At 40.8% G+C, this 12,744-nt stretch overlaps 1 protein-coding gene across 1 annotated transcript in view; it reads right to left on the bottom strand.

Moving 5' to 3' along the window:
• The window catches only part of dntt (deoxynucleotidyltransferase, terminal), a 294,866-nt gene that overhangs the window by 96,456 nt on the left and 185,666 nt on the right, over window positions 1-12,744 (bottom strand). The window contains exons 8-9 of the mRNA XM_072239756.1: window positions 10,706-10,808; window positions 3,060-3,359 (exon numbers count right to left, since the gene is read on the bottom strand). Coding sequence (XP_072095857.1) covers window positions 3,060-3,359; window positions 10,706-10,808 — 403 coding nt within the window. The remainder of the gene's footprint in view (window positions 1-3,059; window positions 3,360-10,705; window positions 10,809-12,744) is intronic.

Here is a 12,744-nt window from a genome sequence, read left to right as displayed (position 1 = left end):
ATCAATTATTTTGCGTTTTATATTTGTAATTAATTTAGATCACTTTGTAGAGATCTGTTTTCACTTCGACACTAAAGAGTCTTTTTCTGTTGATCCATGTCAAAAAAGCCAAATTAAATCCACTGTGATTCAATGTTGTAAAATAATAAAATATGAAAACTTCCGGGGGGGGGGGAATACTTTTTATAGGCACTGTATGTAATTTTATCTTGACCTTAAGCTACTTTGGCTTTCCTACTAGACAGAGACCAGATTTCAATTGAATTTATACAACTTTTCAGATTATCTAAGACTCCCCTTTCTTATGCAAAGAGGCTGAATTCCAATATTATGACTTTTCTGGTTCCCAAATCTCAATTTTACTACAGAAGAAGCAGAAAGACCCTTCTCAACATGTACTAATGGGGACAAGTAGCATTCTGCTGTTTATTGCTTTCCACCTTCTTTGGGTTTGGAATAAACAGGCAGCATTGAAATGAAGCTGGACTAGATATCAATTACCTAAAGCCTTTCTCAGTCTATGCCACTGTCTCTGTGAGCATGTGCCCTTTATCTCCTGGTAACTGCAGCAGTAGTAAAGATGTTACTACTCCTCTGTATAATACCTGAATAACTCTTGAATATGTAGAAGGACAAGCAATATTTGGAATATCCATTTATTGGTTTAAACTGGCAAAAGCACATAGCGATAATAGATCCCTGATGAAGACACAAAATACTGCAGATGCTGGAATTTGGATCAAAAAATAAATCAAACTACTGGAGGAACTCAGCACATTGTGGAGCATCTGTAGAGACAAAGTGATAGTCAAAGTTTTAGATTAAGACCCTGAATCAGGATGTCCAATACTGGAGATTCCAAAGAGCAATGGATAGTGTAAAATTACAACATCATCTTCATCCACTGTAATGCAGATGATATTGACATATTCTTTAGAAAGTTAACCAAAAAGTTATAAAATTAGATTCCTGTCTTCTTTCTGTATAATTTAAAATTGTTAATGTAATAATTATTAAAAATTGTGTCAGCCAGCTATGCCTTTGGGACGTCTGCTCAAGATTTATTTAATTCTTAGGCCAAAGTACTGTGTAGGTGTAGATTAGACATGGCTGGCTGCATTTCAATTATTTTGTATCAAATTATTCAATGTGACTGTCTGTCCTAAATGGATTTTCACTGCTGTTTCAATCCATATTTAGCTGGCCAAAACACAGGTTTATGTTGAATTGATTTGTCTATATATTGCCTTTTACAGAAACACAGAATAGTTATACTGCAGCAGGCCATTCAGCCCCTTGGTTCGGTATCTAGGAGTTGAGCAGCTGATTCCACTTCCCACCATCTCTCCATATCCCTGCAACTTCTTTTCTTTCAGGTACTTACGCATGTTCCTTTTTAATGTTATAATTGAAACTGCCTCCACTGCTACCATTATAAGTTTTCTCCGGATGCTTCACCAACTCTGCACACAAACTTTTTTTCACGACACTTTTTTTGCCAAATTCTTTTACTCTTATGCTTCATTGTATTTAATCAATAGGAACAGTTTCTCCTTATCCATTCTCTTTGTAAATTCCATGATTATAAATCTGAACTGCTCACAATATTCTCTGTTCCTTTTCTACAGTCTATCCACATAACTGTAGACCCTTATTACAGGAATCATTTGGTAAATCTCTTCTGCACCCTGTCCGAAGCCTGCTGACCTTTCAGAAAGCATAATGCACATAAGTGGACGCAAAGCTCCGGTAAGGCCAAGCCAGAGTTTTATAAAGTCTTGTTGTGACCTTTTTGATTTTTTACCTTACGTGTCATATAAAGCCCAGAAACTCGCCCTTACACTTTCAACAAACTCTGCACCCGTACCCCCAGATCTGTTCTTCTACATACTTCACCATTTTGTCCTCCAGTGAATAACTGCTGCTGCTAAGTTAACAAATTTCAACGTCACATGCCAGTGGTAATAAACCCGATTCTGATCCTTCCAATCGGACCACAAACATTTCATTTTGCTTAACATTAAATGTCAGCAGTCAGTTATCCGTGCATTACATCAGCTGTCTAAATCTATCTCCTCATTGAAATGCATCACTACCCTCATTAAACCTCCAAGTTTTGATTCATCTGCAAGTTCTGTCTGTATATCTATCGAGAGCATTGAATGTTCCCAATACTGACCTCAGGAATACAACACTACACTGTACACTCTAACCTAAGTGCTTATGGAAACTGGTGAACAGACAAGGAAACAGACCCACATAGAGAGGCTTTCTGATCTTAAGACTTAGTTTTGTTTCTCCTTATTACTATTACCTTATACTTCCTAATAGCCAGGTTTCTATGCATACTGATTCAAACTCAATCTAAATTTAATGACAAACCCATTATGTGGCAATTTATCCAATACCCTTTTGGCACTCCAAACATACCACATCAGCTTTAATTTGCCATTATCCACTCTATTGTTGTTGATGTTATTTCTCTCTGCTCCTTGTGGAGCATTGGGTGGCAACCTTGCTGTTTCTTTAGCGTTTGTCTGCTTTTTATGAAGCTGAATTGCTAGCTCAACCCAGCTCAGATGGAAAGCTTGCAAGGAGCTGACCAGGTCTGAACCTAGGACCACTCGCCTCGAAGTCCAGTGCGGATGCCACTACGCCGTTGGCCAGCTAACCTCTCTATTACTTCATCAAAAATGTTATCACCTTAGCTGGACATGGACGGCCTTTAGAAAGATATTCATGTTGTCTTTCACCATTCAGTCCACCCTAAACCAAGCTGCTAATCCTGACTCTGATTATTGTTTCTAAAAGTTTATTCACCACAAGATTAAACTAACTGGTCTGTGTTCAATTCTGCAGGGAATCAGAAAATCTACTTTGTTGCCTAGAGTTCGGGGTGGGAGTTAGCAGGAAAGAAGAAAACCTTGAGACGGGGTATGTTTTCAGAGCCATTAATGGACTTATTGAGTGTGATGTGAGCTTACTTGGGAACTGTTGAGATATGTATCCGTTTCATTGCTTAAAGCTTTATAATACAACTTAACAAGAAGTTTACGTACCCTTGATCCAGTCCATCCTAAGAGTGCAAAGGCATACTGCTGAGCAGGCACAACAACCAGATCCACACGGATAGCCTTCCAGCCTTTAATCATAGTCTTGTTTTCATGTTCTGCTCCCTTATCATTTAGCCTCACTGCAGACCCGGAGGCCACACTGAGCTCCCTCTTGTCCACAAGTCTTTTCTCTAATTTTAGAATCAGAAAGCATTTTTGGAAATGATCCATGGCGTCATATTTTCTGCTGGGTAGTTGTCTCTTTTCCATTGTGGCCTCCACAAAATCACAGAAGAGAAGCACACCCTGAGAAAGAAGGAAATTACCTTTAAATGAATTATTGACAGAAATATAAAGCAGTTAACAAAGATAAAATTGGCAAATTTATAAAACAGTATATCATAAATATAAAGAAAATGGTATCTGTCTATGACCTTCAGTTCAACATTTTTAAAGCTACTGTCAAGCTAGTGAAATTCAATTTTTCTCTTTCATGCTTCTGACAGCTCATGTTATTTGCAAAATAGTTAAAAAAAAAGAAATGGCTTTGTAAGGACACTCCATGTGACAAACCTCATCTTCCACACAGGAGGCCAGAGCTGCCATATCAGGCCACCCTAATTGCTAATGCTAAACCTTTTCAAGATGTTATTTCCTATGACAAGGTTACAATGCAAAAAGTCAACCTGTGCTGCCTTCACTTTATCATTGGTTTCCAGGCCTCCAGAGGACTGTCAATGTCCGCACAGCTTGTAAAAGGCATTGTTTTTACGGCACTGCAGTAATATTTCTGCTGAACAAATGCTTATATATCTTAAATAAATGCTATTAGTTTCCCTTAATTTTTCATGACCTATTAAAAATGTTGATTATATTATGGAGCATGTGAGATTTTGAGAGGCTGATACTATGATGGACAGTGAATTCTCTATAATTAAATGAAAATCATTCTTCAGTAATGCTCCAGGATTAATATCAAAGTCATTAATGGCTTGTGTATGGAGACTGAACTTGGAGAAGGGATTGAAATAGATTAAATTTGAGTTTCCTTTCTCTCAGAGCTCTGGAAAGCACTTTAGGATTTTTTTTCCACATCATAATGCGATATAAACAAAATTTTGCAATTCTGGAGAGATCTTATTGAAGCCGTAGCCCAGGCAAAAAATGATGGGTCAGATGTATTCCTTGTGCAGTGCAAATTCAATGAACGGTGATCATCAAACATTTCTCCATTTAATATTATATTCATGAATAACTGTTGTTAAATATATCTAAAGCTAAGGTGGATTTTTTCTGCACTGAAGGATCAAGGCTTATGGGAACAAAGCCACAAAGTGAGTTGAAGCTAAAGATCAGTTCAGCCATAATTGAAAGTATGATGGTGCAGACTCGAACGGTCATGTGGCCTTTTTTACTCCTGGTTTTTGTGTTCTTGGACTCTTAAAGCACGTTGACAGACTGAGTGAGGCAACAGTGACAGGGCAATGGAAAGTAAAATGTATAAGTCAAAAATGGTTAAAAATATATAGATAATGAATGCTTGGGGCTTTTTATGATGATAATAATGAATAATGGGCAGGTGGGGCTCATCAGCCTTGGATGGCAGCCCACCTAGGAGAAGTTAATTCTGATTTTAAAACTCCACCGCCTTGAGGCCATACCCACCCATGGAAAAGGCTTCGGGAGTCAATCCTGAGGAAGAAATCCAGAGCTGGGGTCCCTAAGGCAGTTTGATGTTGTTTACAACTTCACTCTGGCAACCTCTGCGACAACACTAGTGCCAAGCTGTAACGGCACTTACCCTTCCCTTGGACCACATCAGTGATGTGGAGAGGGGGAACCCACTGCATGGGCAACAGCTGGTTCTTCAAATCTTCCCGCCCAGGCGTACGGCCCGCAGAGGCACAAACCTGGGATCGATGGCTGCGTACTACTACCAGGTCTTTTTTCTCATGATCTATGGCTCTGAACTTAATCGTATCAGTCCAGCAGAGAGGGAGTGATCTGTTGAAAGTGCGTGATGTTAGCCCAACTGTCCTGTTCCTTCCTGACTCTCATCTGCTCCCAGCTATATTCAGGTGGCTAATGCACCCATAAGAAATCAAACTGAGCCTTGCAAATGAAAAAATAGAAATCCACTGCTATCAACAGAATGGAGATAAAGAGAGGATTACAAAATTTGCCAGCAACATATCTGCTAAGTAGTTACAGTAGACTACTCAGCTGTATAATCTTACGGTACTGTGCACATATATATATAGCCAGGGTGACTAAGACACAGCACTGTATTTGTCAACATGGAGTGGAGAGCGAGTTTGTAAATCTGGCAGGAGCAAAGGATGTTGAGAATGGCGAGGTTGGAGCACTGCGGGAGGGGTGTGGGACAGGCAGCAAGGTCATTTGATTCCAAACAAATGGTTTATTGCTTATCAAGTACCTGTATAGCTTTGCTTTAAAATTATTTGGAGACTCCGTTTCCCCAGTCACTATGGACGGTAATTCCAAAGACTCCCAACACCCTGAGAGGAAAAAATTCACTTCATTCCTATCTTAAATGGATAATCCAGTATTTTAACTCATTGAACACTGGTTCTAGATTCTGTACAAGGAGTGCTCTCCTATTGACATCACCTTGTCAATGCTCCTCAGGTTCTTCAATGTTTCAGTCAAGCCCTACTCACTCTTCTAAATTCAAGGTTAGCCTGCCCAATCTTCCCTTGTAAGATACTCCTTCCATGAACTGCTTCCAAAACCATTAGTATCTTTCATTAAGTATGAGACAACGACTGCACATTGCGATCCACGTATGGTCTCACAATGCCCTCTGTGACAGGAGCATAATGTCCCTACTTCTGTCTTCAGTTCCACTGACTATAACATTCACTCGATGGGGGTAGTATTGTTTTTAATGTTGGGAAATACATATAAAATAAAGTATATTAACTCAATTCATTGTATTAGTGACAACAATTATATACAGAACTGTGCAAAAGTCTTAGGCACATATATATAGCTCGGGTACCTAAGACTTCTGCACAGTACTGTATTTGTCAATGTGGAGTGGAGAGCCAGTTTGTAAATCTGGAGGGAGAAAAGGATGTTGGGAGTGGTGAGGGTGGAGTGTGGGACAGGTGGTAGACAAGGAGTTCCAGGGGCGTGGGGTGGTGCAGGTGCAGACGCACCCAGCCCTGATTCACCAGGCAAGGTCATTTGATTCTAAACAACTGAGTTATTGATCATTACAGAATGTTTCTCTGGGGCTTCCCTCCCCTCTCCCTTCCTCTTTTCCCAACCATGATTCCCCTCTCCTTGCCCCCTTCCCATTCTCAGTCCGCAATAGAGAATCATATCAGAATCAGGTTTATCATCACTCAAAATGTGTCATGAACTTTGCAGTACAGTGAGGCAGTTGTGCAGCACAATACATAAAATTACTACAGTACTGTGCAAAAGTCAGGCACTCTTGCTATATGTATGTATGTGCCTTATGCTTAATGCACAGTACTGTATATGAATAATCATAATGTAGCAGTTAGTGTGACACTATTACAGCTTGTGGCATTCCGAGTTCAATTCCAGTGTCGCCTGTAAGGAGCTTGTACATTCTACCCATGAGTGTGTGGGTTTCCTCTGGGTGCTCTGGTTTCCTCCCACAGTTCAAAGACATATCAGCTAATAGGTTAATTGGTCATTGTAAATTGTCCTGTGATTAGGCTAGTGTTACATAGGTGGGTTGCTGGCCTGTTCCATACTGCATCTCTAAATAAATAAATAGATGAAAATGAAAATCAAATTGGAGAAAAAAAATCTCTGCAACCCATTAAGATCAACTGAAAAGAAAGCTGATAAAATGTTACCTACCTAAAGCAGTAAAGTCATTTCTTCCCTTATTTTTGTTGCTTCATTGGGGTCCACGTGGCATTGTAAGAAATGTTTTCCCATGGTTATTCTGAGCACCTAGTTCCCTTCCTTCTGATTTTTACCCCAGTCATCTGTCCTCATAGTGGACAAGGCAGATGCTACTTCACTACACTTTTTGGGTGAGACTCAAAGGTCAAGAGGCTTAGAGGCATAGAATCATAGAGTTGTACAGCAGCAAAGCAGGCCATTCAATTTCACTTGCCCTTACAAATCAAGCTCCCTAACTAAGTTCTTATTTGCTTCATTTGGGCCATATCCCTCTGAACTTTCCCTTACCATGTACAGTACCTGTCCAAGTACCTATGTAGCCATGCCTACCACTCTCTCTGGCAGCCTGTTTCATATAGCCACGTGAAGCAGGTACAATTACAATGTTTAAAGACATTTAAACAAGGACTAGGATAGGAACGTTTGAAAAGGGTTTAGGCCAAACCCAGGCAAGTGGGACTAGTTCTGACAGGCAACGTGGTTGGTATGGATGAATTAGGCTGAAAAGCCTGTTTCCTCACTGTATTGCTCTTTGAGTCTAAAATTCTAAATGATTTAAACATAGAAACATAGAAAACCTGCAGCACAATACAAGCCTTTTGGCCCACAATGCTGTGCAGAACATGTACTTACTTTAGAAATTACCTCGGGTTATAGAAACATAGAAACATAGAAAATAGGTGCAGGAGTAGGCCATTCGGCCCTTCGAGCCTGCACCGCCATTTATTATGATCATGGCTGATCATCCAACTCAGAACCCTGCACCAGCCTTCCCTCCATACCCCTGATCCCCGTAGCCACAAGGGCCATATCTAACTTCCTCTTAAATATGGCCAATGAACTGGCCTCAACTGTTTCCTGTGGCAGAGAATTCCACAGATTCACCACTCTCTGTGTGAAGAAGTTTTTCCTAATCTCGGTCCTAAAAGGCTTCCCCTTTATCCTCAAACTGTAACCCCTCGTTCTGGACTTCCCCAACATCGGGAACAATCTTCCTGCATCTAGCCTGTCCAATCCCTTTAGGATTTTATACGTTTCAATCAGATCCCCCTCAATCTTCTAAATTCCAACGAGTATAAGCCTAGTTCATTCAGTCTTTCTTCATATGAAAGTCCTGCCATCCCAGGAATCAATCTGGTGAACCTTCTTTGTACTCCCTCTATGGCAAGGATGTCTTTCCTCAGATTAGGGGACCAAAACTGCACACAATACTCCAGGTGTGGTCTCACCAAGGCCTTGTACAACTGCAGTAGTACCTCCCTGCTCCTGTACTCGAATCCTCTCGCTATAAATGCCAGCATACCATTTGCCTTTTTCACCGCCTGCTGTACCTGCATGTCCACTTTCAATGACTGGTGTATAATGACACCCAGGTCTCGTTGTACCTCCCCTTTTCCTAATCGGCCACCATTCAGATAATAATCTGTTTTCCTATTTTTGCCACCAAAATGGATAACTTCACATTTATCCACATTAAATTGCATCTGCCATGAATTTGCCCACTCACCCAACCTATCCAAGTCACCCTGCATCCTCTTAGCATCCTCTCCATTGCCCTCTATTTTTCTAAGCTCCATGTACCTATCCAGGAGTCTGAAAAGACCCTATCGTATCCGTCTCCACCACCGTCGCCGGCAGCCCATTCCACACACTCACCACTCTCTGTGTAAAAACTTACTCCTGACATCTCCTTTGTACCTACTTCCAAGCACCTTAAAACTGTGCCCTCTTGTGTTAGCCATTTCAGCCCTGGGAAAAAGCCTCTTGACTATCTACATGATTTGTATCCGTTTCCTCTGGCACCATTACAGAGGCCAGCCTCCGGCTAATTCAGTTTGTTCCATGTGATATCAAGAGAGAACTGGATATGATAAAGGCCATGGGACCAGGAAATATCCTAGCTCTGATACGGAAGACCTGTGCTCCAGAACTAGATGAACCTCTAGCCAAGATGATCCAATTTAGCTAAAACACAGACAACATGGAAAATAGCCCAGATGTATCTCATTCACAAAAAGCAGAACAAATCCAATGTAACACACATAAAAGTTGCTGGTGAACACAGCAGACCAGGCAGCATCTATAGGAAGCGGTACAGTGGACGTTTCAGGCCGAGACCCTTGGTCAAGACTAACCTGACGAAGGGTCTTGGCCCAAAACGTCGACTGTACCCCTTCCTATAGATGCTGCCTGGTCTGCTGCGTTCACCAGCAACTTTTATGCGCCTTGCTTGAAATTCCAGCATCTGCAGATTTCCTCGTGTTTGCGTTTACAAATCCAATGTAGTTCACCGCCAACCAAATAGTCAAGCCACAATCATCAGCAAAATAATGTGACATGATAATCAAGTGATACCAATTTCCTGATAACCCACTTACCAACAACTAGGATCCTTCAACTCATTGTTGGCTCAAACAAGAACGAAATAGTTTGATTCTAAAACTGAAGTGAAAGTGATTCTCTTGACATTAAGGCAGCAGTTGATAGTGTGTGGCTTCAAGGCTTCTGGTAAAAATAAAGCAAATGGGGTTCAAAGGCAAAACTCCTATCTTCTTCTTAAGCCCATCACCTTATTAGGCTACATACTGCTGACAACAGCTCGCCATAGTCCTCTGTCCTGGGCCAATCTTTCAAGTTGGCCCAGGTTTAGCCCATCTTTGAAGGTCCATCCTCCAGGGATGAGGTCTTTGGGGTTTCTGTTGGTGTTTCTGTAGTTCTGGGTTTCCATAGATGGGACCGCTAGCCCCATCCCCAACCTTCTTTCTTTCACAGCCAGGCCTGGAACTGTCCAAGGCAGAAAACCCCCATAATTATAGTAATTTATCACATAAAGAAAGATGTTTTGGTTGCTTCAAATCAATTAACCTAGCCATAGGGCAGGACTCTGGATCCAAAATCATCAGATAGTTTGTCGTAAGGCCAGAAATGGACATGTTGCTAATGGTGGTGCAATGTTCAATTCTATTCATGGCTCCTCAATAAAGGAAGTAGCTCATGGAAGATGTAGACAAGATCCAGACATAAGCTGATAAGTGGCAAGTAACATTTGTCACAAAAATGTCAAGCAGTAACCATCTCTACCAAAACTCTTGATATCCAATGGTATTACCATTATATGGTCCCCACAGCATAATATCCTATTGACCAAGAACTCAGTGGAGTTTCTCAACATAATGGCATAGCTCCAATAACAGATCAAAGGCTGTGTGCCTTCACCAGGCCTTTCTACCATCTACAAAGTGAAAGGGAAAAGTAATACTTTCCACTGGTCTGGAAGAGTGAAGCAAAGGAAATTTCCAAGAAGTCCAAAGTTAGCCCAAGTAAAGTTGATGCTTGATACACCATCAATATCTCTAAACACTTAGTCCTTCCAAGGCCAATGTATAGTGATTATTGTGTGTACCACCTGAAAAATATATGTCCTACAGTTACTCAACTGTGGTACTTTGACAAACCTAATAATTCTAGTACCAAGAACAACAAGTGCAGAGCCATATGGAAGTGTTACCACTTGTGGTTTCTCTCTAAGTCACATAGCATCCTGATTTAGAAGAATGCTGCTAGTCCTTCATTGTCACTGGATCAGACTGCTTGATCACTCTACCCACAAGGACTACGGTAGAACCTTCACCAGAAGGACTGCAGCAGTTGAAGACGGTAGCTCAGCACCATATTCGCAAGAACAATTTGGAATGGAAGCTCAATGTTCACCTTGCTATCCCAAAAATACACGTGCTATTTACCTGACGGCCCAGTTTACTGACTGTTTTATGGAGGAGACCTTCTTCATCTCCTTCCTCGGGGCAGCTGATTATAAAATCCACATCATGTCCAACCTCTTTGCCTCTGTAACAACAAAAGGATCAGAGCTTAGAGCCTTGAAGCTATGAGTAATGTCGCTTTATAATTTTTGTATAAATAACTTGAGATGTCCAATCAAACACTCTTAAATAATTAAGAATCATTAGTCTAATCCACCTTTGTTGAAATTCCTGTTTAGTTAGCTAAACATTATTTCGACATGGTAGCATAACGGTTAGCACAATGTTTTACGGTACCAGTTGCCTGGGTTCAATTCCCACCGCTGTCTGTAAAGGGTTTGTACGTTCTCCCCATGACCATGTGGGTTTCCTCCAGTGCTCTGATTTCTTCGCACAGTCCAAAGACATATCAGTTGGTAGGTTAATTGGTCATTGTAAATTGCTCTGCGATTAGACCAGGGTTAAATCGGGGGATTGCTGGGTGCTGTGGCTGTTCCTTTTCAATAAATAAACAGCATGATTTATGAACACAAGAAATTCTGCAGATACTGGATATCCAGTCCTGATGAAGGGGCTCAGCGCAAACCATCAACTGTTTATTCCTCTCCACAGATGCTGCCTGACCTGCTGAGATCCTCCAGCCTTGTGTGTGTGTTGTTCGACACATGATTATGGTTGCAGAACCCAGGGAGAGGAAGAAGAATTCATTGATCCCACCCTAATGCAAACCAAATAATCAAAACCTTGGCTGTGCTTGAGATTTAACAATTCAGATATTTTGTTTTAAGACTGTAGGTACATAAAAAGAGAAGTTAAATACCGCAACGCTGCAGCCTGAAGCCATGTATTGCATATATAATAAATGGAGTAACATTAACTTCACAGCCCAGAAGAATAAACAACAAGAAATTGTAAAATTGTGTTAAATCATTTCATGTGAGATGGTAATTTATCAGTGAAACAGTGAAAAATTATGAACCACAACCAAATGCTTTAAAAAATGGGAAGATTCAGTCTTTCATCCAAACTGAATACAGTCTAGACTTGCTACTGACGTGGGAGGAGTAATATTACTTGTCATAAATCTGATATCCCTTAAAAGCATCAGCAATATCAGCAATATACTAAAGATTAACAAGCTGTGCTGTCTGCTTATCTGTAAGCTATGTCACAAAACGGCAATGATTAAATAACAGAGTGCTGTGCAATTCAATGCCTCTGACTACTTGACAATGATTAAGAAAGCATTGTCAAGAGAGAAACAAAATCAATAATGTTGATCCAACTCTTTCTCTATTTTCCAAAATTTTGAAATTAAACAAATTTATTTGGACCAGTGAATGAATGGCCACTGGGTGCACCAATTTATCACTATTTGGAGTCTTATTTTTTCTAGTTGATAAGCTTAGAACTGCTTTCATTGAATTACACAGTTATCCAGTAATACAGAATGCTAACAAAACAGAAACACAGCTTTTGTTCCAATAGATTTATGCTTATGTTTATGCTTCATCAAACTTTCTTTCTTCTTTATCTAACCCCATCAACATAACCTTCAATTCTCCCTCATGCTTACCTGGTTGCCCTTAAATGTATTGAAATCATTTGTTACAATATCTCTAAGTGTATCCCCAATGTAGTCCTTAAATTCTTGATAAATTTTGACAAACACTCTGTGCCTACCCCATCCCACCCCTCCACCAATCCCGTTGAAAACCTGTCACCTTTGACATCCTGGGGACCTCTGAGGCCTCCCATTGCAGCCCATTGCAAGTTTATTCCCATGGGCCAAGTAGTTTTAAGACCAGTAGCATTGCAAAAATATATATAGCCAGTGTGCCTAAGACTCTTACACAATTCTGTTTTTGTCAACATTGAGCGGAGAGTAGGTTTGTAAATCTGGCGGGAATGTTAGGAATGGCAAGGAGGGAGCGCCGTGGGACGGGTGTGGGACAGTGGCAGAGAAGCGGTGCCAGGGGCAGGAGGTGGTGCGGGGGGGTGGGGGGGGCAGATATACCCAG

Source organism: Mobula birostris, chromosome 21 (genome assembly GCF_030028105.1).
Source record: "Mobula birostris isolate sMobBir1 chromosome 21, sMobBir1.hap1, whole genome shotgun sequence".
Classification (NCBI taxonomy): Eukaryota; Metazoa; Chordata; class Chondrichthyes; order Myliobatiformes; family Myliobatidae; genus Mobula; species Mobula birostris.
The sequence above is the reverse complement of the archived record's forward strand: the minus strand, read 5'-3'. Positions and strand labels throughout refer to the sequence as shown.